This window comes from Leptosomus discolor, chromosome 11, assembly GCF_034619465.1.
Source record: "Leptosomus discolor isolate bLepDis1 chromosome 11, bLepDis1.hap2, whole genome shotgun sequence".
Taxonomy (NCBI): Eukaryota; Metazoa; Chordata; class Aves; order Leptosomiformes; family Leptosomidae; genus Leptosomus; species Leptosomus discolor.
The window spans coordinates 21,584,237-21,611,242 of NC_141401.1; the positions used below are offsets into that span (position 1 = coordinate 21,584,237).

The 27,006-nt window shown below is 43.0% G+C and overlaps 1 protein-coding gene across 1 annotated transcript in view; it reads right to left on the reverse strand.

Annotated features, from left to right (window-relative positions):
* Window positions 1-933: 933 nt before the first annotated feature.
* PRTG (protogenin) overlaps window positions 934-27,006 on the reverse strand; it is an 84,637-nt gene continuing 58,564 nt past the window's right edge. The window contains 9 exon segments of the mRNA XM_086471759.1: window positions 934-1,323; window positions 2,433-2,537; window positions 3,492-3,657; window positions 4,571-4,691; window positions 5,888-6,070; window positions 9,736-9,906; window positions 10,681-10,808; window positions 12,331-12,517; window positions 13,050-13,145. Of these exon segments, the coding sequence (XP_086327885.1) occupies window positions 934-1,323; window positions 2,433-2,537; window positions 3,492-3,657; window positions 4,571-4,691; window positions 5,888-6,070; window positions 9,736-9,906; window positions 10,681-10,808; window positions 12,331-12,517; window positions 13,050-13,145 (1,547 nt within the window).

The following is a 27,006-nucleotide window of genomic DNA, read 5'->3' on the forward strand; positions in this document are numbered from 1 at the left end:
GGCACCATTGCTGAGCAGTACTGTGATACTGGAGTACTCAGCAGTATTATCTGTTCCGTGACTCTGCGGCAGAGCCAAACCGTTTGGAAATGCTGAATACTTCTTCATTTTGCCATGCTTTTTAGCATCAGCTGTCAATAAGGGGGCAACATTTGTCACTGGGAGGAACCCAATGTGTCCCAGAGCCCGAAGCACACGGCATACATCCTGTCAGCAGTTGCTGGCACAGGTTTCTCGGGGAAAGGCACTGTCCTAGGTTTACTGGGGTTATGAGAAATCAAGAGGTAAAAGAAATTTAATGGGGCTGTACACGTGGAAGCATCAGCTCCGGTTTTCCCAGTTTTTAACATCCTCTATGTCAACCATATTAAATCGTTACATTTTATACTCTGAGGTTTCCTTCTTTTTAAAGACAGAGCTTCAGCTAAACAACCTTGTTCCCCTACCTATACAACTCCCTGATCACTGAGCGCACGTGCGCGCACACACACATTCTACACACAGCCGGGAAAAAAAAAAACAAAACCAACCCAAAATAAAACACCACCACTAGGAAGTATCATCAGTTCCATAGCTGAGACCAACTAGAACACAAATGAGGTAAAGCATTCGTCATTCAGAGTTCACCTCTCGGCAAACTGAGGTAGATAGTCAGCAAAAGGGCCAACAGCCTTCCCTTTGCTCCAGTGACACATTTTTAACTTCAGTCAGAAATCTTCACTGTCCTTTCACATTTGTTGACCACTGAACATTCAAAATGAGTGAGTTTTAAAAAACAATCAAAAAAAAAACCAAAAAACCACCAACATTCAACAGAAGTGTGGGATCACCTGCTAGGTTAGTCAGGCTTTCCGCAGTAAAACTTTGGCTCCCTGTTCATTGTCCTTCGAACAGACATACGCTGCGAGAATGCCTGGCGTGGCCCCAGGGGTGTCAGTTCTGCACCGCAGAGTGTATCTGAAGAAGTGAGGTAGGAGTCTGGTCAGCAGCAAACAGCAGCGGAGGCTCTGCGCAGTGACTTACTGCGGAGCTCCTCACGCTCGTACCCAAGTCACTGCTCACAAAAGGACTGGGAGTGGGAGGCGTGGCACTCGTCACAGAGGAGAGGTGTATCTCGTCGTTGGACTCGTGAGAAAATCTTCCAGAGTCACCAGTCTCGTGGCTTCCTTCGCTGTTGGCCGAGTGCTCCGTATCAGCAGCCACACCGAACGGCCCCGGGAAGTCAGACTGCTGGCCAGGAGAGCTGGGGGAGTCGTCCTCGCTGATCAGCACAGCGGTGCCTGGCTGATACAGACACGCTGCCTGGACAAACCTTCTCTGAGGCTACAGGAAGAGCAGAGAGAAAAAGGCTGTTCAGCCTCTGGAAAGCCGAGCCATAATTTGAATTTTTCCTGCATTTCCTGTCTCCTACTCCACCAGAGTGCCTCTAACGGCGTTAGCTCAAACAGTCTGGGCTTTCCTACAGGAGGCTAAAAAGGATCAATCTCAAGTCTTGCTCATACTTTTCCATAATAGATGAAATAATCCCTTCTAGGTAAGCATGGCTAATCAAGAACGATTTCACTGGAGAGGCCTGAATGGTATGTTAAAACCATACGCGGTAGAGCTCTCTCCCATCCCTTCATGCATATTCTTTAAGCATTACTCTGTGGGTGGCAGCAAATATTTTTCTTCTAGAGGCATCAGAAATATGCAGCTGCTTCTGGAAATATTTTGGAATACGAATTTACAACATGGATATCAAGACTTCCATATTCCTTAAACATACAGAACACAGTACACGTTACAATTCAATAAACATTAGTTAGATGCCCCAGAGGTGTGAATTCACATGATAACCTTCAGGATTTGGTTGAACACTTCAGTTTTAAATTGTATTTTTCTCATCCAAATAGCAAATGTGTCCAGAGCAACAATTTCAAAAGCCAGACAGTTCTACTCAGATTCTCAATTTCTTCAGTACTTTGGGTAAATAATTTAATTTCTCTCTTTTGGTTTCTCTTTAGCAAACAAAGTTTTAGCTGTCAGGGTAGAATGGGATTCTTTATATTTTTATATTATTTTTATTTATAAATACATATTTAATTTGTATTTGTATTTATACAAAGTCTCTGCAGATGGAGTACTGTAGATGCTATGCAGAGACCCAGTACACAGGAATCCCTTTGCTCCCAGACAAAAGGGCACAGGCAAGAAAGTAATCAGTTAACGGTAAAGAGTTACAATATCTGACACCTTGGGACAGAAAATGAGACTTCCGTAAGATTTTACTACAAGGCAGAACACCATCAGCCTTAACACAGCTGAAACTATCCAATTAAGATTTCCACCACTAATTATGCTTTTCCACAAATAGAAAAGTACGTATCTTCCTTTGCAAATACAGGGTATTACAGTAAAGGTTGTGCATCTCTGCCCATTAGACCGATTACCTCCTCCGTCTTCACCTTCTTAGTATCCTGGAAGAACAGCCACCTCTTCTTGCAGTTAGCCTTTGTGACGGGCCCATAGCTGTTAATAATCAGATCAGTTCCCCCCTACAACAGAGGGAGGCACACAGACATTTCTTTTAACAAATTAAATTCCTATGGTATTTGAAAATATTTTTCTATTCCTACTTATTTGCCCTATACTGAAAAGGAGGACAAATGAAGTCTTGGTGCTCAGTAAGTTTTTGTGGTCTGCTATTCATCTACTTCTTGAGACGAGTCAAGACCAGATCCACTAAATCTGGCGAACCCCCAGGCCAGACCCAACAGCTGTAATACTACAAACAGACGGAAAAGTATCGCAGCCACTGCTCTGCCTTTACTACGTTGAGTGTGACCATTCAGACACACCGTGTCCGTGCCTGTACTGGGGTCCGTCTCCCAGCTCTTGCATCCATCCTGAGGGCACAGCTCCATCCGAGTTCACAGGGTGTGCAGAACGAGCCTTACATCAGCAGGTCTGCAGGCGAAAGCATGGCCAGCGTGGTGTTGCCACACGGGACTCCTGGCCTGTAAGACTCTGCACACCTCCTGATACATGCTGCCACCCAGATTCATTTATAGTTTGACCAGATATGCATTTATAAAATATAATGTTGTCTTACCAGTAAAAATACAAAACCCCAGTATTTTCTTTAATACCTACTCAGCATCCTGCTCGACTAGATCATGCACAGGCACCTGCTGAACTCGGTCCCGACAAGGAGACTCTCACTATCTCCTTGGACTAGCCGAGGCCACCTGGCAGCCCTGAGTCTGTGGAGCTTTTATCCTGGGATGCTGCGCCAGAGCCAAACTCTCCAGTCTGCAGAGTGCAGTGTCAGATCTCTGGCTGAACTTTAGGATGTCTTGAAAATTTGACCCTGCATTGCCAAGCCTGTGCTCATCCCATTAAAAACCCCCCTGCGGATTTGTAGTGTACCTTTGGCAAGGACTCTGATGTTATAGCAGTGAATTCTACAGAAAGGTTTCTGTTTTGGGAGCGAGTAAAGCTCACGGTACCTTAGCATCGATGAAGCTGTTTCCCACTATCATTGGCAAGAAGGCTTCTTCATTCTCGGCAATTCCTTCAATACTCTTCTCCACCTCATTAGCACTGGCTAATGAGATGCTGTTATGTGACAGCTGGTCAGTGCTTTGCTGCGCAGGTTTAGGAGCAGATGTTTTCCTACACACATGTGAAGCAGGAATAAAATTGACCCACAGGAAGAAAATATAAAAAAATCATGGATAAACTTCAAAGCTATTATTAATCAAGTAATACTGGTATACTCTTGGCATTTACATTTTGTTATACGATACTCCTAACTCTCAGGGAATTTAAATGTTATTGCCTGTGATAAAAATAACATCTGCTCCCAGTTAATCATACACAGGAGGCTACAAGCTTATGTGCAGACAGGAATTGTCATGATTGGTAATATTACTTGGAGAAAGTAACCACTAATGATACTAAGACCTTTCTACCATGCTACACAGAGAGCGTCTCCCAATCCATATTTTTTCCTGCACATATGCTAAAAAGCCCTGGCTACTAAAATCTACTTTCAGACAGTTTTTTAATTTATTATTTCAAGTAACTTTATTTGTTCTGGTCCCAAAGTTATGGGCAGAGTCTCCGGGCCAGTTTCTGCCCCATAGCAGCTGGTGACAAGACAGACTGATGGTGGCCTGCCCCACTGCAAAGAAACTGCATCATGGAGCTGCTTTATGTCAGCGCTCCTCTCATCCAGCCACCCCAGAGCTAAAGCCCTGCACACCGGGGCTGGGCAGGCTGGCGGGCTCAGCGGGAGGAGCAGATGATGTACAGCAGCACGCTTATCTGACTCAAAAGGGGGGGTTATTTGGAAAGCGTGCCTCGGTTGTCGAAGCACCACTGACTCACGCTGAGGGTTCTTCCTTCTCTTCAATGGAGAAGGGGCTCAGGTAGGGTAGGAAGAGCCAACCAAGTGCTTTGTGTCCACTGCAGGTAGGAACAGGTGAAGAGACAGAGCACAGAACTTGGCACTCTTGGAGAAGAAGGCATGTCCCAAGGATCAGGGCATTCAGAAAGAGCTCGGCCTTCAAGAACAGACACATACCTGGCTTTACTGCGATAAATGAGGATCAGGATGCAGATCAGGATGCAGGTCAAGGCTATGCAAACCCCAACAACAATGCCAGTCATGGATTTCTGGTCCAGGCGATAATAGTCAGAATAAGCTACAGCAAAAAAGAACATTAGAAAAGGCTCAGTAAATAAGAAGAGTTACCCGCTGCTCCTTGTCAGGAAATATTAACAGGGCTACAGTCATAACCACAGAGACAAATGCTTCCTCTTAATGAGATTTCCAGACCTTCTCTGATAGACATTTTGATGCTTTTGAAAACGAAACTTGGTGACTGAACAGAGGAGTGTATGCAGTGCTGGTGTGGAGGGGAAGAAGGGACTGCCCCACTCCAGTGCCTCTTCAGTGACCTACAACAGGGAGCAGAGGAGCTTTCTCCAACCCCTTTCTTACAGTGTGCTACTAGACAACATGGGGAAAAGGCTTGGAGAATTCCAGCCACCGTCACCTTCACTTTGGTTTATGCTTTGACATCATATGTCTATTAACCTAATTCCAAGGGCATGACTATTTGCTTATTCAGGCCTAAAATAACTGAATTCCAGGAAGGAAGAAAACCTAAGCAAGAAAAGAATCTCTGTGTTTTAATCACAATTCAATGTGTAGTGACAAGGAAAGGTTAAAAGGTTCATGTACCTGAATAATTACTAGCTTTTGTCTCCCCAAATAGCTTTAAAAATCTGTAACAAGTCACCAGGATAAATCCTGTTCTACATCAGACAAAGACAATGTGTTCTTCCACTCTGGTATGGAGATAGCACTGCTGTTCCCTTACTTTCCACGAGGTAACACACAGTCTTCCCCAAAGAGCTGCCCATGGGGCTGACTTCTCTGGTGAAAACATATGCTGGTATGTCACTGACTGACAGATTGATTTGGGTTGCTAGAATACCAGGATCTGGCAAATTTCAACAGGTTTATTTGAGATGCCGACTCATGTCTGCTGGGCTAACTGACCGAGCGCTACTGGCGTCTCAAGCCAAATACAGGCCTTAAATGAAGTGCCTTAGAAGAGTGGCTGCAAAGCTGATACTGATGTAAAATTCAACACAGTTACGTATTCTCATTTGAAAGGCAAACTTCCAACTTCTGGGCAAAAGAATTAAACCAGTTCTGAGCTGAACTGAGATAAAAATCCCAAAGTGGTTTCACTGAGAAGAAGACGCCACACTGTTCGGACTGCCTCACGTAAAACGGAATGGTCACCCAGGGAGCGGTTACAAGCTAGAACAAACAGGGTCTTTCTTCCTGGCGCTTGGTGGCTGCAGTGATCAAAACATTGCTACTGACTGGTGGAATCTCCTGAATCCAAGCGTTTGGGTCTCTGATTAGACTCTGATGTCTCCTTTGGCAGGACAGCAAGTTCTACAGCAGTTGAGAAGGGTCCTTCTCCCACTTCATTGGAGGCTGCGATTTTGACCAAGTAGACATTTCCTGCTACGAGGTTTTCCAGCAAAGCCATGGTCATTGCTCCTGTGAAAAGATTTGATAAACAGTTCCAGTGAGACAAAACCCATGGGAGCAGAATGAGATTTAGACATGAGGACCTACGCTTTCTTTCCAAAACCACCTCCAAAACTCGTGTGAGGACTGGGATCACTTTCATATGTTCTAACCTGCAGGGTTACAGGGTGCAGAATGAACACTGGGGTTGCCTGCTTGCCCCTTCCACCCTTTCTCCCCGTACTGCTTGAGCACAGCACACTGCCAAGTGCCAGTACAGTTCAAACCCGAGCGTCAAGCACTGGCTGGGACACACAGCACACTAATCCCAGATCTAGCACTAACTGCATTTCGGGGTGACAGCATTTATGTTGTGATTGCATCTGTGAGACGATGCTCCAGGCATTAACCAGACTGTCAGGCAGAGAAACCAGTGTGTCAGACCTCTCATATACTAATCTACGTGCCTCTCCCAGATCCACTGTACCACGAATGTGAATGAAAATTGTCATAACAAAGTAATTCAGGTTCAGTTTATCAAATTTCAGGTCTAGTTGGTAAAATGAACAGGACAGATTTGGAAGAGTCCATTATACCACGCTTTTAAAATAAAATTAAACCCTATTTAGGCCTGCGTAGGCTTCCTCAATTACTGTGCATCTAAGCTGTGCTCCTGAAAATATTTCAGAAAATGTCTCTCTCGCATGCTAAGGATTCATTTCCTAAAGTCCCTGAAGGCAGGAAAAACAGATTAAGAACATAAACAGGATTCCCTTGCGTTGTCCTTAGACAGGCAAAACTCCGATCAAAGTCAGTGAGAGCTTTGCCTGTCCAGGGACTGTGGACCGCTGCTTAAAATTCCCGTTCCTTTCTAAAATGCCCGTGTTCCTTCCTCCCATAGAAATATATTGCTTTTCTGTCCCTAAATAGCAGCAGTTACAGGACCAAATCTATCCCTTGTTCTCCTTCACATATTTCATTCACTGTCTCAGACTTAAGTCTACATTTCAACCTTTCAGATCAGTTTCAGAAGTCAGAATTTATAGTATCGTGGGAGCGCATAAAATATAAGGTTGTTTTGTTGACAGAAAAGATTATACATTTGGCAAAAGGGAAGCTACTTCAAAAGCTATTTCAGCTCTTCTGTAAAAAGCATCCATTAGCCGAAAGCATTTGAAGTAAAACGTGAGGTATCTGTAACCAAAGGAGCTGTAATATTTAGCACCAGCAAGGGCGAAAGGTCATGTTTCAATATGACAGGCTCCTTCCCACCAGCTCCTTTCAAATCCGCTGCGTTGCTAAAGCCAGTAAGGGCTTTGTGCTGATTTACTGCCCACCAAGGGTGTAAAGGCTGTAACTGCCGATCCACTTGAAGAGAACCGGGGAAAAGGGGGAAGCGGCTGGAAGATAACTCACATCACAGCTCGGCACCAACCTTCAGTTCTATTTGCTAATTCTGCCGCAATTTGCTAATTCTAACGCAAGCTCAATCAAATTAGAGGGTTTTGGGTTTTAAGTTCGTGGATTGGTAGAAATTTTCATGCATAAACTCAAGCCCACGCTAGGGCTTTTATAGGTGGTAGGGTGGGTTTGTGGGTTTTGGTTTGGTTTGGTGGGGGTTTTGATTTGTTTTATGTGGGTGGGGTGTCTTTGGAGGTACAGGAAAGGAATGGCGTTCAGATTTCACAAATCTTCTGCAGAACAAAGTTAGTGTCAAGACAAAACAATGCTATTTGTTGCATAGGGTTAGCTGATCTTGTTAGAATAAATGCATTAAAACCCCCAAACCCTGCTACTAACCTATGAAAGGACTGTCACGGGACTATCACAGTATTTGCCCAATTTTACCTCTACATTCTAATTTTCTTTCACAGACTCTTTCATTTGTACTTTTAACTAAAAGCATTAGAGATAGTTCTAACGTGTCAAGATGCCCGAATTCCACGATGCCATGCCTCAAACCCTAATATACCTGTCAAAATACAAAATTAGGGACTAGCATCAATGGACATAGTAATACACTGAGATTTATGGCTCTCCATTTGCTCATCCCTCCAACACTTTCCATATGGGAACACATGAAAACGTTCACTGTTACTGCTGTCCCCTCACTCAAAAGAGCCATGGTGAAATGCCACTCAAGGTGCTGTTCGGTTCCACAGCCACAGCCAAGCTGAAGCACATCCCTGAAAGCAATTCCGTTACTTTGCTGCATACGACAAATACAGTGTGTCATCACCAGAAGGACAAGATTTACTCTTCAGTATAAGCTCTCTGTGAATTTAAATCCACAGGGTTTTTAGCAAGTAAAAATTAATATTAAATTGGTCCTTTAACATGACAACTTTACTTCACTGGTTCTTTCAACAATTTAATGGGGCAACTTTACAGCACTGTATCTCTGAAAAATTTTAATAGTGAAAAACCATGGGCTCAATCTTCCACCTATAGTTAGACTTCATTGCTATTTCAGAGACTAGTTATTTTTCACAAATTTTGCTTAAGATGAATAGTCATTTTATTCTTCACAGCTGACCATTCTATTTGAGGCTAGCCTGACAACTACCATCCTGCTCCAGCAAAGCCAAAGCAGCACTGCCACCTTTGAAAGGGACTGCTGGACTTTGGTCCTCTCTTCAGGCGCGGCACAAAGGACAGCCACCGTCTTTGAGCTAAAACAGCTCACCCTCACCGATGGCGAAACGGATGTTCCTCTGCGAGTGCACACTCATTAAGTTTTATGAATTTTCTCCACAGAAAATTTAAAGCCTCACTCTCCTGCTGATAACTAAGCTTTCAGCCATGAAACGACATGGAACAACAAAACAGCCACTTTTCCTGGGCAATCCTCTTCAGTAAGCTACTCGAGCAAGTGACTGTGCCCTGTGACACTGAGCTCCCCTCTCTGGTTCAATACATGATTAGAACATTATCTATTCTGAACTGACTCAGTCTGGTTTGAGTATCAGCCCAACAGTAAATGCCTTTTTCTTTCTTTCTGGCTATAGGATAAATTCTATAAATTCTAAACTGTTCGTGACGCAGCTCTTCAAATTGCGGTGTTATTCTGGAAAGTGCCTATAAAAGTTGAGGCTCTATCTACATCTAATCACAAAGATGGGACTGCAGATGTTACCATACCTGAGCTACTGTTAGATTAGCTAGCTGGGGCTCAGGAGCAGAACAGAGCCAGAGGGTCAAATTGAATTTGCAGAGCAATTTGCTGGGAGCAGGGAAAAGTTCATTAAGCAAACTGAGCTACCTGGGCTGGCAGTGGTTAAAAGAAACACAAAAACGCACACAGCCACACTATAAATTTGTTTCTGGAGAGCAAGGCACCTCAGAGACTGCAGATTTGAAAATGTGCACTTACAAAATGAAACCATCACAGTCAGGGTTACCACAGAACCGAGATGGATGGAACTGGGTTTATGAGACATGTTGGCTCACGTGCACACACTGAGCTCTAGAGCAACACAGCCAGCCTCTCTCCCCTCACCTTCTGAGCCATAACTGGTTTTTTTAATCACATTTTCATCCCAACCATGGGAATAATGCTAAACTAACGGTAACTTCTATGTGAACATTCATACAAATTTCTTTCTTCTTGTAGTCTAAGGGAGCTGAAAGTAACACATCACGTTAGAAGCAGCATCATTGTGTCCCCACTTCATAGGTTTATGATTTTAGTTTACCTTCTCTGTGCAACACTTGCCACTCCCCAGCAATCCAAGACTTCCTGGATGCATAGAGGATAGTGTATCGTGTGACAACTGTTTCAGGGCCATCAGGTGGCTTCCAGGAAACCAAAGCAGTATCATCCTCTATCAAAGTCACCTTCACTCCTACTGGAGGGCCAGATGGTGCTGTGAGAACAGTAACACAATGCTATTAGGCTAACCTAATTTACATGCAATTAAATTGCTCAGAAACTGATGTGCAGACCTAGTGGCTACTGCTACATCCCTGATAAACAACACATAAACAAACACAGAGTGCGCCCCAAGAAAAACTCTTGTGTTAACCCTGATCTGGTCAAGAGTTTAGATTCTGTAAAGGCAAATTTTGTATTTTTCCTTCAAGTCCAGTGGATGTTGTGCCAACACTTACTGCCAAAACCCCACATCGTTACCCTGCAAACAGGTACATCCCAAACATTGCAGTGCTGAGAACATGAAAGTAAGGTTTTTGGTTTTCGCTGACCGAGCTGACAAAAAAGCAAACCAGCAGCTAGGGCAGCAGACGTGTTAATACAGTTTGTATTCCTACAGTTTCTAAACCTTACGGGTTTTAAAATATGTTTTCATAATGCCTATGAATCAGCCATGCCTCTTCAATACGTATTTTAAATTTTTAATTCAAGTCATTTCCATTGAGCGGTTGCTAATGGTGTCAGTGTATCACATTTTACATAAAAATTGTTGCTGACTTTAGGTAGATTTTGAAAAAAGAATTTCTCAGTTAAAAAAAAAAAAAAGGATTTTCCTGACAGCATTTTTATCTCTCTCACCGAGAAGAGCAATATCTGCATCTCAGAGGACAGTATTTCTGTCTCCTACAGACAGCTTAAAATTAATAAGCAATTTTTCAGGGATTTTCGTTCTTTTTAGAACCATGTGGTCCCCCTCCTAGTGCCTTACCTTCTGGAAGAGTAGTATGGTAGACTACTGGACTCCAGGGACTGGAAAGCTGGTCCACATGCAGCCGAACTGCAAATTCATACATGGTTTTTGGCTCAAGACCTTGAACTAACATGTGAGTCTCTGACCTGTACAGACGAAGGAATAAAACAAATGTAAAAGCAGCAACTGACTTGAATATCCCGAACTCAAATGTTATCTCTTAGTCACTGTGAGTACATTCTCACCAGCAGTTCGAGAGAAGACAAGCCAGTTCAAGTCCAGACCCGTGGTCCATCTGCGCTGCCTACCTGCCAGATGTACTTGTGCTAACCCTGGCGCTCTCTGGAGGACACTGCCTGCTGACAGCCTGAGCTCACGTCTTTGTAAAGGTGGTTCGGGCAGCTGACGCACAAGCCAGTCCAAGAATATTATTGCTCAGATCACCAGTAGGTATCCCAAACTCAGCTCTTTCCACATTTCTCCATAGGACACTATGCTTCAAGCTGGAGTAACACTTAAAGCTACAACCAGCACCACAGCTGAAAAGGCACACGCTGTGGGCTCCATCAGCCGCTCCTGCATCTGCCTCTCATTTCACAGAAAATAGGCTTCCCCTTCCACTTCGGGCCTCTGTCACCTCGAGTTTAGGGGATCTCTGTAGAATATGAGTGTTCCCTATTCATCTTGTAGTCATATTTGTTAATTGTAAAATTTATTATATTAATGGTAATGCTGCAGTTTACTATTTGATCACAAAGTCAGTTGTAGACTTTCTGCTTTCTTTTGATTCTGGGGGCAGGGAGAGATCTTTCAGATACACCAGGGTTAATTCCGGGTGATAATACCCAAGTAGAGATTAAATCTCAATTTAAAATGGTGTCACTCTACAGATACTGCTTTATGAAATCTTACTTAGTATTTTCATCTTCCGTACTGCAAAGGCAGTCACCGATATTTGCAATGCTCTCATCCTGTCACAAACAGCAGCATTCATGGCTGTGCTCCAGACTGCACCCTAAGAATTTTACATGGTGATTATACTGTATCTAATCATTAAGTCAGGAGTTATACAGCAGGAGATGTGTTCTTTGAAGAGAAAACCATCAATATTTGGATGGAAACTATCTTTTAAGACAGCATTTTTCTTACTTAGAAGGCTTGAGTCAACCCAGGCATTGAGGGAACGACACGCACGGATTCCCTCAGCAGCACCACGGCCCCAGCACAGGCACACTGAGGAATGTGGCATTCCCACAGTCACACTCTTGGCCCCTCAAAACTCAAAAATTGCTTCCAGTCTTAAGATCAAACATTGGACTAAGTCCCGTCTTTGCCCAGACAAGCTACGTATAAAACAGGTATTCCATTTCATTTAGTTGAAGAGGAGCTTAAAATTAAATTCAACTTCGACAGCTAAAGAGCCATTAGAATGCCAGAGCTCATCCAGGGATCTAGCACAAGGACCACAGGTTGAGTGTTCAGCTGTTCCATGAACACATTTAAATGATTCCAGGAGCAGAACCAGCCAACCACTGGGCAAAACGCACGGTCCTCCAAGGGAGATAAGTCGTTCCAGTAAAAGGCTGTTACGAGAGGGCAGGAAGATAGAAACGGAGTGGGAAGGATCTGGCCTGGGAACCCGCGGCTCATTAGCAGTGCTGCACTTACGTCTGCAGGTAGAGAACCAGCGAAGCGTTCTGCAGCCCCACGGGGTTGCAGCGGACGGTGTAGTTGACGACCTGCGCAGACGTGAAGGCAGGCTTCCCCCAGTGAAGGTAGACAGACGAGGAGGTGTTAGCTTTGGCATAGAGGTGGTGAGGAGGCGGTGGCGGTGGCACCATGCGGTCACGGACAGCTGTTTGAAACAAGAAAAGGAGCACCAAGTATTTAACGAACTGTATACAGATACTGGTAAGATTAAGGGACAGGTCTGAGTCCACAGGTTCAGATTCACATCTGCCCCTACCCAGCACTATCTGGTACTCAGACCCAGGAACCTGGTTCAGGTTATTAAAGATCCCTCCTACCCCAAAAGATGTCAGATATTGCTTCTGTAGTCTCACTTGTTTACTCAACAACAGAGTCAAAACTATAAACAGAAACAAGGGAGAGAAATAAGATACACGATACGTCGCTGGTTAGATGGTGCAGATCATCCAAGAGGGGAGGAAAACGTGCTTGGTAGCTATCTTGTTTCCTCAGCTGCGGTTCACAGACACCGGAGACTGTCTCAGTTGCAGATGACTAGCATGGTATTTGTCACAGACGTGATCTTTCTGGCTCTCTGTTTTACACTGAATTAATTGATTATTTATAGTTAAAAACAGAGCTGCTGGGACCTTGAAACAGCTCAGCTCTTAATAAATTCTTCATGCAGCAACACTTACAGACGCATCCTGGAGTGCTGACTGTTTGGTCTGCCTGATAACCTTCTTCCATGCTGTTATACGCCAGCAGCCTCACATGATACTTTCTTCTAGGATCTGCACAAAGAGGAAAGGAATAAGAGTAAAAAAATAAGGACTTCCAGAATTCTACAGATAGTGAGATAACTTTATTCTCCTGCAAGTTTGGTTCAAAATTTGTCCGCTACAATCAGGAGACGGATGAACGGGCTGGATGCCTAGAAGTCTGTCTTTTCTCCAGCCCTGCAAATTTCCCTGAATCTTTGCCCAGAATCAGTCCCATATCTCCCAGCCTTTGCTTCCAACAGCCTGAAACAGCAGTTTGTAACCGAAATCAGTGGGAGTAGGATAAATACCACATTTCTATCTGTAACAGAATCATACCTTCACCTCTACAGAGTATGATTCAGCATATTGAAAGTGCTGTCAGTCTATAATAAAGACTTGTTAAAACAAACAGTGTGAGCGCCACAGAAACCAACACTTATTTCTGGGTAAGCAGGCTGTAATGAAGCAGGGCAATCAAAGCAGAAGCGGGAAAACAGGACCCAGCAAAGAAATGGGAAATGTTTTGGTTCAAAGTTCTCAGAGGAGATGTGCTGTGAAACAGCAGTGATTGTTAATAATGCCTTGAACTAACAACTCCTGCTGCCACGTGTTTTATTGAAAGCTGGTTCTGGCATTCTTAGAGGGTCTCTGTTCCTAGCCTGAAGGGTCTCCCCGTTTCCCTTTCTCTGGCCATGTCTTTGGGTACCCATATTGCACTTTGCCGCTTCTCTCTGTTCCGTTAATGACACGCTGGCCTTGATCCAAGTGAAAAATTGCTACAGCAAAACGAGTTAGAAAAGGGCCTTGAGCTTTTGCTAAGTGGAGACAGTGTAGGGTACCTATGGGTGGCTGGGAGTGCAGACCACCAGGATGGCTGCACTGCTTCCCTGCACGCTGCTCCCTTGTGATGGTATCTGCAACAAAACCCTTCAGCACAAGGATGATTTGCAAGGTGGTAGCTAGTACGTACGAGCTGAACTTCACCCCAGTACCGATGCAGGTATGAAGGCATTCTCCTCTTCTATTGTCATGAACTTGTTTCTTGCTATTAAGATTTTTCAAAGGTTCACATGTCTCATAACTGGGCTGATCTTCTGTATTTCTTTTCTCCTTGCCCTAAAATACCATAGTATTATCCCTTCTCAAAATAAGCTCTCCTCGTTCTCATTTTAGCTGAGATTTGACACGGCTTCTCTCATGAAATAAACAGGAACACAAATCCCTAACCTTTCTTCACCACAAAGAGCACTTTTGCTTACATCAGATCCTTAGCTCCCTCTGCAGTCTGCACTAGCAATACTACCCTAACAACTCGATGGTTCCGTAAAGATGGCATAGTAATTTCATAATGCGTTCCATGAAATCTTTTGATGTTTATTTTGAAATAGACAATCTTTTTGTGCTGTAGTTACCAACATCAGCTTCAAACGAGATATCACTAGGTAGAGTTTACATCTCTATGTATGTTTATTTTTAAAAGATTATTTTACCAAAATCTAGATGTAGGTTAAAGTATTCCTTTGATGTGTTTAACACTAGTAGTAAATAGGCAAGAGGAGCCCATTCCCATTTTTCAGACAGACTTTAACATCACAAGAAGACAATATAAAAAAAAAAAGTCAGAGTAAAATTCTCATTTGTTTTGAAGTTTTTTTCACTTTACAACATCACTTTAACAACAGATGATGTAAGCTGTTCCTAGCCAACAAACTGCAATCAGAGAAAAGGAGATGGACACAAACACACAGAATAACCTTAAGCTTGTGATAAAAGAAAATATGAAATTTTGACACTGAAAATTCAGAATGGTAGCAACATACTCTATGTAAATCATTGCAAGCTCTTAAAAATTCGTAAAAACCAAAAGACATGTGAAGGGGAGGTGCATTTAAAAACACTGAGCCCAACCAAAAAGATAACTGCACTTCAAAAGTACAAAGTGATTTGAATACACCAAAATCAAGTTACGGTGACTTACTGAGGCAAATTACAGCCTGCATCTCAGAACAGCAGAAATATGTACCTTCCTGGGCTGCTGACCCTGTGCTAGAACAGTCTATTTAATGTAACTGAAAGATTCAAAACCAAGGACAAATTTAAAAAGGGGGGCCATCAAGCCATCTTTAAGGTCTCATTAGGATTGTGCTTTGCAGGTTGCTACGATCATCAATTCTCCCATCCGTTCTTAGAAAAAACTTTAATCCAGGTCCTATTTGGCAGACCCTTGAACCGCTTCCACCTAAACAGGCAGCACCCAGCTGGCCAAGTGTCACAGTCTGTCCCTTTCTTTACAAGTTCCTGCAGAAGAGACCCCTGCTGCATTTCCGCAAGACAGACAGGACAATCTATCATCCTGCTGAGCACCTTCAAAAACTCTGCGCCCTTTGAAAGTGCTCACCCAGAACCGATCATCTTCACTGTGAAATGAAGAATAGCTAAGGTCTAGTGCCCTGCTGAGCTGAATGAGGAGCCTGTGAGGTCTGTTTATCCTCATTGCCTTTTTTTTTTTTCCTTTTTTTTTTTTTTCCCCCAAACCTGAATTCCTCATTAACACTTGATTGGGGAGGAGAGGAAGAATAATGGGATGTGGAAGAAAGACAAAAATGTAACTCCCACAAAAAAATTCAGATATCATCGAGAAAAGCACATTTTTTAAATCTTATTTTTAAGTGTCCTTAATGCTCTACGTTTAGAAAAAGCACAATGTTGAATACCATTCATCCAACACTTGTATAATGCAAGAAGTTTCAAAAGTAATTATATTTATATAGAAGAACTTTAAAACTAAAGTCTCTACCATCTAAAAACCACAGTTACTTCCACTCCAGGACATCATGGTTCAGCTGGTAGCCAGGCTAGTTCAAGCCAAAAGCAACGTCAGAATTTTTAGGCTGTCATACATTACTGCTTCTACAGCTGAAAACCATCTGCTGGTATCTGTAACTGAAACAGCAACTGAGGGTGGCTACGGTACGTACCAGCCTAGAAAAGCCTGTTACAGTAACCTAAAAAGAATATACAAGAATTTTAAAGCAGCCTAGTACCGAGTAAAGTACTGAGCAGCCAAAGAAATTGATGTGAAGCTTGTGTCACAGATTACCAAGCGAAGACCAGTTCCATGTACCTGCTGAGGCGCTGTTCCATGTTGATCACAGCTTTACCACTGGCAAAACAAGGTAACCAACAGCCAAAGATCTGCGTTCAGCTCCAACAGGTACTTGCACACTTGTTTTATGAAGCGGTGGAAAATGTTTTTGCCTGAAGTAGCCTCTGTTTAGAATATTTTTAATAAATGTTAATTCCATTTACGGGCTTATGATACAATTTACTCCTCATTACTGCAGTCCCGGTACAAATTTGGCATAAACACTTCCATCTAGCAGGTCATCAGCTGGATCAAACATTCAAAGCCAGACACGTCCTTACAGAGAAAACAAACTTCAAGAGCTTTCTTATCTTTAACCCACATAAGTGTCCTGAATAGTTTACACATAAATCATTGGTAGAAGATGGGGGATAGCATGGCCACCTGGGGGCTGGCAGTCTCGACTTTAGTGTATGCCATCCAAGCACGTTATACAGCAACAGGAGGCTTGAGAGTCCCAGAAAACAGGAAAATGAGTGTTGAGGCCATCGGTCCTGCTCGTAACAGCCCCAGAAGTAATCCATCTTTCCACAGAAGATCGCTGCTATTCAGAAACAAAGTAGGTGCAGGGATTTATTCAACCCATTCAACACATAAATTCAGTTTAAGTGAGAAAAAAAAGTCACATCAAGATTTCACCTCTGCGTTTTCAAAGCGTTTCTGTACGGCTGGTAACACTGAGTCATTTCAGGTAATTCTCTTGCGATTGCAATCGCCAGCATTTGTGTAGGGGTTGAAGGCTTGTTCCCAGACCCAAGGTGAACAGGAACAATTTATAGCCTATTTACCAACTGGCTGAATTTCTTAAAGTTAATTTGTTTCTGTTGAATATGGTTTGGTGTGGGTTGGGTTTTTTTAGGTGGTTGTAAAATTGTCAGAGCACCTACAGTTTTTTAGTAGGCATTTTTGTGGTTATTACTTAAATCAGCTGGCGGAAAGTATGCAAAAACTATGCTGTTTGCACAAATCAGAGAGGCCAGCACTGATGTTGATATACACATGCCAATTCATAAATGTTATTAGAAGAGTGCCTCTGGGGTGCACAGAGACTGTCTTAAAAGACATTATAGGCTGGATGTGATAAACTGGCATTGCTTCACTCAGTGTAATGGATCTGCCTCACACACCCTTCTTATACGGCCAAAACCTGTCAGTATTAAAAAACCCTGAATAATAGTTCAATCAGACGTACAAATTCTGCCCCTAGTAGTAATACTCCTATAAAATAAGAATAGGAAAAAGCTAAATATGCCTTATATTGATTAATTTCAAATTATCAACACAGATACTGTCCCCAAAAAAACACTGTTTTACAACTTATGTAGGATCAGCCTCATTTCCCTAGGGCAGTTTCTGTAGGTAGGTCAGTGCTCCCTGGTGATACTCCTCTGGAATCCCGTATCCTGTCACTCAGTCTCCCGTAAATTCTGCAGTGAGCCCTGCAGATTCAACCCTGAAAGGTCTTTCAGCAGCAGACACATGGGGGAGCTTTCTCTTTGTTTTGCAAGTCTAGGAATAGGTTCTATGCCTTATAGCACACCTACGGCAAAGCTAAATCCTGCAGAATAAGCAAAGAGAGTAAGCTGATATCATTTAAAACATGGATGGTAACTTGGAAAAAACATCAGCTGAAGCTTGGTAAGAGTTCGGATGACCATGATTTACTTGTGTGTTTTACTGTCTTACTATGTCCCTGAGATACAATCCTAGACCCTATGTTCAGCTTCTCAGAAAGCAGACTGGAAACCCACAGCAGTTACTGGTGTTAACACTGTAAAAACAGATTCTTCAAGAAAAATACTACACTGCATTCAGATGTTTGTGTAACAAGTCATTTCATCTCCCAGCATGGAGTGAGAACCACAGCTGCTTGTCTGTCTGGACACAAGAAACTGAGAAAAACCAAAAAATATCCTGAAGAATCGAGACTTGATTCATTACCAGTTCTATTGCTCTACAGTTCATTGGCACATCCACATTTTATTGCACCGGCTCAGTTATTCACTATTCTTTACCACTGCCATCAGCCTTGCTTCTACGTAAATCTTCCATTTCTCTTCCAGTGAGGGGACGAGTTGCTACTACAAAGCAGCTGTCAGTCAGAAATAGGTATATTCAGGTTTTCCCATTTTCTTGTCCAAAACTTAAGATTTTAATATGATCAAATTATATATATTTATTAGTTAAACCTGGATTAAACATACAGAGGCCAGCTTTCAAAGCTAAGGAAAATATAAATGGTCTAGTAAGTACATACACTACGGTAAGCAAAAGCAACTACAAAGTTGTTATCTTCTCAAACCAGAACTAGTTTCAGTGTATGTTGGTGTCTTCCGTGGCATTCCATTAAGTTGCTGTCTCAAAATTAGTTCTTCAATTCTTCTAAAACCTTGAGACAAATAGGCAAAAACATGTAAACCAACCTGGCATTCTTCCACAAGAGAGTGAACGGTGCTTCTGCTGACCTGACAGGCCTCTGCAACGCACCCACCAAAACCCACGAGAAGAAACCAAACCACAAAAGGTCCTCTGTTTTGCAGCCATTTCCCCAGTGATAAAGGTGACGTGGGGAGAGGAAGGAACATCTCCCCAGCCAGCGTGGGTTAGTTCCATCTGGTGGAGTTATACCTCATTACTGCCAGATGGTGTCCTCACGCACTTCCAATGAGCACAGCTGGAAAACCCAGCGGCTTCCAAGATTAAATGCCTCTATTAGCAGTTAAACAACTAAACCCCGAAATGTGCTCCTAATCACCTTGCAGCTGGGGAAGTACTTTTAATGCAACTACCTCAGTCTTCAATTACCAAGATTGCACAGACTGAACTTTTAGGAAAAGTTACCAAGAACAATAAAGCCACTTCCATATTCACAAAGGAACAAAAATTCCATTCTAAATACATTCTATTACATCATTAAAACCCTCTAAGCTTAAAGCAGCATGATACTAACAACACAGGCAATGAAACATCCTAATCCATCTATAATTCCACCCTCCCTTCTCAACAGAATACACAGAAATATGTTTTAATACTATCTTCAAATCAGTTTTCTGCAAAAGACCGAACTGTGTTTATCTCGTTCAGATTGTGATAATTTTTCTTCATATGATTCTTCTATTCCAGGTAAATTTATAGCATTAAAGACTAGTATAAAACCTGTAACAGCAGGTTCCACAATCCCATTGCACACACAAGACACGCTCTGGGTAACTGTTCATTCAGCCGAAGCTTGTATCAAACACAAAATGAAGGGTCCCAATTCAAGAGTGTTACAGAGCCATGTTTGCGGCTATCAACACAGCCAAAATTTTGGCTTTCTGGCAAATGCTTCATAGAAAGCATCTATTTACAGGCTGCTTAGCCAAGGTTAGAAGAGAGTGTAATATTGCAACCCCTAAAAGCCCTGTCATTGTTTCCTTCAGCTGCTGCATGTTTGTGAAGCTCTGAAGGCCTTGAAAGGAGCCAGAGCAGAGCCAACAGGTCAGGGCTAGATAAAATTAAGAAAGAATCTGAGGTCAGACCATGAAAGAACTAAGAGCTTCTTTTTTTTTCCCACCCCTCCAGAACAGCCAGTCCACCTCCAGCAGCCTTTTATTCAGTCCAGATAAGAAGAGACAGCACTCCACAATCTGGATTTCAGACTTTTTAAGTCCTCTTTGGGGAGAGGAAAAGATAAGGAAGCCCAAAGAAAATGGATGTTCTACTATCATTTACTGTTGACTCATTAAGTCTGGATACTGAACGTATTTTCATGCCTGTTCTGCACATCCCCATTCTCAGCACTTTAAAAGGAAAATATTGATAGCAGCGTAAATATTTGGGGCTTTGTTCTTGTTTCTAAAAGAATTAGGATTGCACAGATTTCTAGAGGAAAAAACCCACACAAAAAAGCTCAGTGGCTTGATGTTCTGAGTCGAGTTCAGCAACTAGAAAACTAGAAATAACTTCTTAAGCTACATCCAATATGGCAATTCTAACAGTTGGGGAAGGGGACAAGTAAAATATTTCAGTTTTATTCTAGCTTACATACGAAATTTTAAATACTTTTTTCCTTTCAATTAAAAGTATCAAAACCATACTACACCCAGAAGGCTGAAAAAATGGTTCCTCTAAGGACAAAACTTCTGTGGCCAAATGTCCATTTTTAATTTAATCTTTTGTGCTGCTGGATTTTTTGTGTAACCTACAGGTCCATTGTTGGGTAGTGGTCCGTCTGGATAGCTCATTGGTCTGGTTTGCCAGGGTGACTGCGCTGCCCCCAAGCCCGTCCCTTCAACACAATAAACTCCAGATAATTATTCAAAGAGGAGGCCAGCAGCATGGGCTGCTCTGACATCGGGTCACGGCCTTTGACATCGAATCTGGGGCTAGCCAAAGTCTGCTCCAAGCAACAGAGGTCCAGGGGAATTATTAAGGGGGAAGGGTGGGAAAGGAAGGGCACTGAGAAATACAATCCTTTAAAATGTACTTTTGAAGCAAAGTAATGTAAATACAGCAGAAACTTATTAGGAAAATAAGCAAATACATTTCAAATACACTAGACAAAAGGAACAGAGAGAAGTGCATCAAACCAAACAGTCACATAAAGCAGGAAAGTAGAAGGATGATACAGATTCGGGTCTGTTCCTCTCAAAAGCAGGTATTCCCTTGCAGATTTTCAGTACTGGATTTTATTTCTCTTTTCTAAAAAATGCCCTTTTATTTTGCTCAAGTACATATGAGGAAGCAAATAACCACAGTTTAACAGTCCCATTCTATTACAGTTTTTAAAATCTTGTCGAGGCTCTGGGTCATTTCTAAGCATTATTGCTAGCTTCAGATAATAAAATTCAGTTACTGCTATTTTTAAAGGAGTTGGAATTTCAACTTATCACACATTTTCAATAATAATTTTTTAGTATCAGATTAAAATAGTTTGAGAGGTTACAAATTGCCAATATTTTACATCTCATGGTTTCTTTTTCAATTTAAAGGTAACTTTAAACAGTTAGATGGAACAAAGACTGCCTGTGATGCTCATGTTTTCCTTTGCAAACCAAATAGCTGAAATAGAAACTAAGCAATTTGTTCTTTGTACAATACAGTAAAAGTTTATTTTAGTAGAAACTAGAACTTATGACACATGTGAAGTGATCCAGCTAAGCGGTCTGGCTTTCCACAGCTTTGGATGCCTCTCGCTTATTTGTCTAAATCCGAAAAGGGTCTGTATCCCTTTTGTAGCTTCGCACTGTCCCCTTGGAGGGCCCCAGGACAAACAACACCTCACACCCCCTTGCAGTAAAAACATCACCTCTCCTACTGCCCACCAGCAGCAACAGCAGCTTCATACAAAAAAAGCGGGGGGGAGGGCTAGCGGGCCAGGGTGAATTCCCAGCATACAGTATTTCCGCCTTTTGGAGACCACGGAAACAACAGAACTATCTAAATTTCTCTACCCTTTTGAAAACCAGTGAGGCAAATCTCAACGACTTTAAGTTTGCTCGATTTCCGTCTGGGCATCAAACATTGCCCCTGTGCGTGCAACGTTCTCCATCAGTCCCTGCGTTTCTCCTGTGCTTGAGAAAACTGTTAGATTGCACAAGCAAAAAGCTTTCTTCCAATATTATCCTAACACCACACTCAAACTAGCAGACACCCTCATGTTAACTAGCCTGGCTCACCGTTTTCAAAGTGAGCCCTCAAAAGCTGACTTGAAAGCAATACCAGAGGCCCGGACAAACACCTAATTTTGATCTTTTGTACTCGTCTTTTCTTCCGAGAGACCTTCTCTTTTGTTGCTGCCCAGTGGAAAGCACATAGCTCATTGGTCCTGCTTTGAAAGATGAGAGCACTGCCCCTCAGTCCACCCCTCGGAGCACAATCACTTTAATGGAATTATGTAGAGAGGCCATCTCTGGAGGAAGAAAGGGAGGGCGAGGGGGCAGGGAGAGATGGTCCGAAGGAGCCGGCAGAGCCCTAATTACCCCCAGTTACTAACACGGCTGCGTCCGCTGAGAACTCAGGCAGGGTCCCAACAGGACGTGCCGGCCCGTACAACAGGTTCCCTCACGTACAGCAACTGACCCACGCACGAGGGACAGAAAGCAGCAGACCAAACGCTACAGTAGAGAGGCAAGGGGAAAAAAGAAAGAAAGAAGGAAAAAACCCCACTGAAATGCTGCTACAAGCACACCTCAAAACAGGAGTGTGCTATAAAAGGTTCTTTTCCCTAAGACAGGAGAGGCTGAAAAGGTGATCTCCCCGGTGAAGGCCAACATTTCTGGGTTGCAGGTGAGAAGGAAGGTACGATTTCCCTGACCTTCAGGCTAAGAAGAACGCTTCCAGAAAACATAGGCAAACCCAACGCAAAAAGCAGTCGCCAAGTTTGGTTTAACGTCTGCTCAGGTACCGAGCTCCATCGCAGACAGGCACTGCCCGCCTGGCAGCCAGCGTCACCTTACAAACAACACATTTTTACACAATGACAAAGGCAAGCTGTTCACAGCCCCAAACTTTCCCCTGAAGCTATGAAATAAATTTTCTTTCAGAACCAACATTTTCTGCTGGTCTGTCATGGACTCCCCATGCCATTTTGACCCTTTTGTGCAGCAAAATGAAAACACTATCTATCATTATTTGCACCGCAGTGACTGTCTAGGAGGTGCACAGTTTCATTGCAAAAACATCTGTGGTCTGGTGAGTCTTCTCAGATCTCAAGCCTTTGGAGTTGTGCTGTCACAAGCATGACTGCAAGATGCAAAAGTGTCGGGTAGGGCAACTAAGAACCAGCATGGTGCTCTTGTCCTTGAGAGGGCAACGAGTAACTGCACTAAACCACGTTCCAATTGCTAGATGTAAAACAAGCCACTCATGACAGGAAAACAAAAACAATATATGCAAGTAGAAACCAGCACTGTATTTTTCTGAAGGCAAATGTTGGCTGCATGGCCTAGATCCAGCTGCATCTGTATCTGGGGCCCAAACTTCCGTGGGACTTTCTGTTATTGCAGGTGTCAAGGGCCACGTGTGCTCCTGCTCACACAGCGCTCCCTCTTCCCTGGGCTGCAGCACACCTCCTAGCCCACGCACGGCTGTGGGAGCGCTCAGCTATTATACAGACACTTTGTGGATGTAAATAAAGCAACTGCTTAACGAAGCCTACATTTGGCACTCATGTTGAAGACAGGGTGGAGGGGCAAGTTCACCCAGAAGGCTGACAAGTTTTAAATTGAATTTGCTGAACTGATGCATTTGTCACAGAGTGCCAGTTAGTCTGATACATATTTACTGCTTCTAATACAACAACTCCTATACTTCATTTGCTGATGTTAAATCAAGATGCATCAAAAAAGCTTAAAATAAAAAGGCTGGCATCAACCTTCCTTTGTACACTACTTTTAATGCACAGTATCCACTGAAATCTCAGCATATAATGCTGAACGTGTTCCAGTTACACAGGTTAATAAACGAGGAGGCAGAGAAAACAGCTAATGGCACGTGCGAAGAGTTTGATTCTAATGCCTTGGCCCCGCAGGGAATTTCACCCAAAGTGAGACGGCGCGAGGACACAGGTCTCCATTTCAGCCGTGAAATACATTGCAGTTATCTCTCTGTACATGAACATGTCTGTTACTTCTCCCTCACTATTTTCTTGGATGTCTCGTTCTCTGCAGCCCCTCTGACTGGCTGCAGATCTTTGACACTTAGCAAGGGTATTCATTTTAATTACATTTACATTATGCTGAACTACCTCCCTGCTGTTTTGGCGCAGCAGTGTTATTTTTAGTCTTTACATTTTCATACAGCACATCCCAGACTTCTAAAATATGCCCTGAAGAAAATTTCCATTTGTAATGGTAATAAAAGTGTCCAGAACCCTACAACGTCCTTGGCTTTAACATGCACCACTGTTATATGCAACGGCACACGGGCATGGGCTACTCATAATGAATTTTGTGACATTTTCCATGAAAAAGTTTATTAAAAGAACACAGTAAGTCACAGCTTGTCACCAGGTGATGAAGCCTGATATGCTACGTACTTATATTCCTTCTTGGATGCTTTCAGTGAGCTTCAATTTGGTGCAAATACCCATCTAGAAAGCCAGGAGGAATTTACTTCTCCGTAAAAATTATACTACCTTTTCATTTCCACACTGATTCCACCTAAACCCGTATTTCAATGGCATCTTGTGTTCGTCTCTTCCCAGGCCGGGAGTCTGCTCTTCTAAGATAATTCACTGGGAGGATTACTCAGTCTATGTTAGCAGCAGAAGCTGGGCAAGTTAATATTGTAGTTGCTTTTGGCTAAATAGATGTTAATAGTTTATTTGAAGACCATTTAATTAAACCAAATTTCTGGAACAGTATTCTTGAAAGCACCATAGACAGATCGTGCAGGTGGTGTAAAAGGAATCAGCACGTGCAATCTGAATTTGGACCTAATATTCCCAGGAGCTCAAATCCTTTACTCAGAGTAATTCTCTGAACTGCACTCTGAGTCCTAACACGCTGCTACAAAAGAGTTGTTCAATGTCCACACAAAGAAGCATCTAGACAAGAAGAGTAGCCTGAAGGACTTCGGGCTTCCTGGAACTTCTGAAAATCATTTGCTCTTCTACAGCACCTATTATTTTATTTCTTTCAAACTTTGTGGGGTTTTATAAAGACAGAAGTGTATTTTTCCCCCACTTGGAAATGGATTACAGTGTGGTTTTAATGTAAATACTACTTACTACAGGTAAATACTAACATACTTTAAAGGATGCTCAGAACAGCACAGCATAGCAACAACAACATGGAAAAGTAAATTACAACTTCGCAGAATCTGGAACAGAATTTCACAGATTGCGTCCCTTTTTCCAAGAATGCTTTTTATGTGTGTAAAGTATTTTTCATAATTATATACGTGGGAATTTGGTCTGGCTTAAATTTTTCCTTCAAAATTATTTTAACTTTTTTTTTAATGCACAAAATCACTTCTCATGGGAAGCAATGCTGTTGTCACCAAAGTGTTTGACCACAGACCAGTTGTAATTTAAACCTTTCGCTATACCTGCTGTATTTTTTAATTAGTTTTGTGAAGAACAAGCATTGAATACATGTCAAACACTGTATTAACAAACTGAAAGGTACAGAGTAAAAGACTAGGAGGCTATTCATAATCAAGGTTATTTCTGCTATCTTTCCTAATGCATTCAAGATTTAAATCCAAGCTGTATTACTATCTTGATTGAAAAAGGGAGAACAAAATTATCTTGATGTAATTCCTCTGCATATGAAGTTTATACAACACTTAGAAAATGGAAAACAGTCTGACTGATTGATTACTTAAGTGAAACAAATACACAGCTACTTAGTTCTTAGCCAGCTATCTTCCCTTGTACAATTAAAGGAGTTTCCCATATTTAATTCAGTTTTACACACGCTCAGTTGAGCCTGCAGTCAGATGAGCATTTTAAACGGGCATTAGCCAACACTGCCACTGAGAGAAGCCAGCCTGCTTCCCCTCACCCTTCAGCCGCTCACTCCTGCCACAACCTTCATCCGCTGAGTTATTTTTCACTCAGGCCGACTTCCCACCCCGTCCCTGTGCAACCACACAAGCATTAAGGCAAGCACAGAGGAACAGCAGAATCAGCACAGACAGGTACACCAGGAACGTGGGGTGTTTTCTTCCCGAAGTGCCAGCTTTTGCTACTGCCTTGTGCTCGGCGTTGCACTTTGATGAACTCTGGCAACTAAGCACATCCCAAGTCAACAAAGTGAGGCACAGGCAGAACCACCTCGCGATTCCCCGCTGTGGCCAGCTGGTTAGGGCATAACCACTGTAAGTCTGTTCCATCTTACAGCCTGGTGAAACCATGAACCTCAAACCCACCCACACAAAATCCCCAGTGAACTTATTGAGAAGTTTCCCTCAAGGGGGAGCTGTTCTCTAACACACTGAATGCAAAGCTGGAAAACGGGGAATTTACAGCTCCGCTCTGTCACCGATTTCAGGGCTGTATCATACCACACTCAGTTTAAACCATCAGTACCTGAGCAACTCCATGAAAATGGCCGTTCTCTTCCTTGTCTTTCAGCCACCCAGTTTGTAAGACGGGACAGTGAACACTCATCCACCTGTGAAACTCACTGGAACAGCTACAAAGCGCCAGAAGAACACAGCACGTGTTATCGTCAGAAACAACACAGAAAAGTGGAAATATGAATAACTGCCTAAAGCGTATTTTCGCGACACCGCTGCAGGCAGCGTGCTTCAGCTGCCTTGTGTGGGGGCACAAGGGACAACACAGGCTCTGGGGTCTCACAGGGGAGACTCCTCCTGGCTTCAACGCGAGGGAAGAGGATCCTTCAGAGGCAGATCTTCCACAGGGAGGCTCAAGCAAAGGAGGCAGGTGCAGGCACTGCTGGGCCAGCCAGATTAGCCTGCACTTGTGCCTGCACCCTGAAATGTGCCAAGCAATTCGCTTTTCTGCCCTACGAACTTGACTGTGCTTTGGTGCTTTTCTTCAGGTATTTTACTGGGCTGACTGGAAGCATGCTCTGGCTGGCATTTCTGAAGGAGAGGGACGATTATCACTACATATGTGACAGGGCTGTTCCAGTCCCAGCCCATGCATACCTGTCTACTCTGCTTGGATAACCGACAAAGAGTTAACACATCCAAGCCACCCCAGAGCAAAGTTTTCCAGCACAAACAACTGGCAGGGAGTGCCACCGCTCTGGGTTTTCAAAAGCAAGTGGTTGTCACAGAGGCAACAAG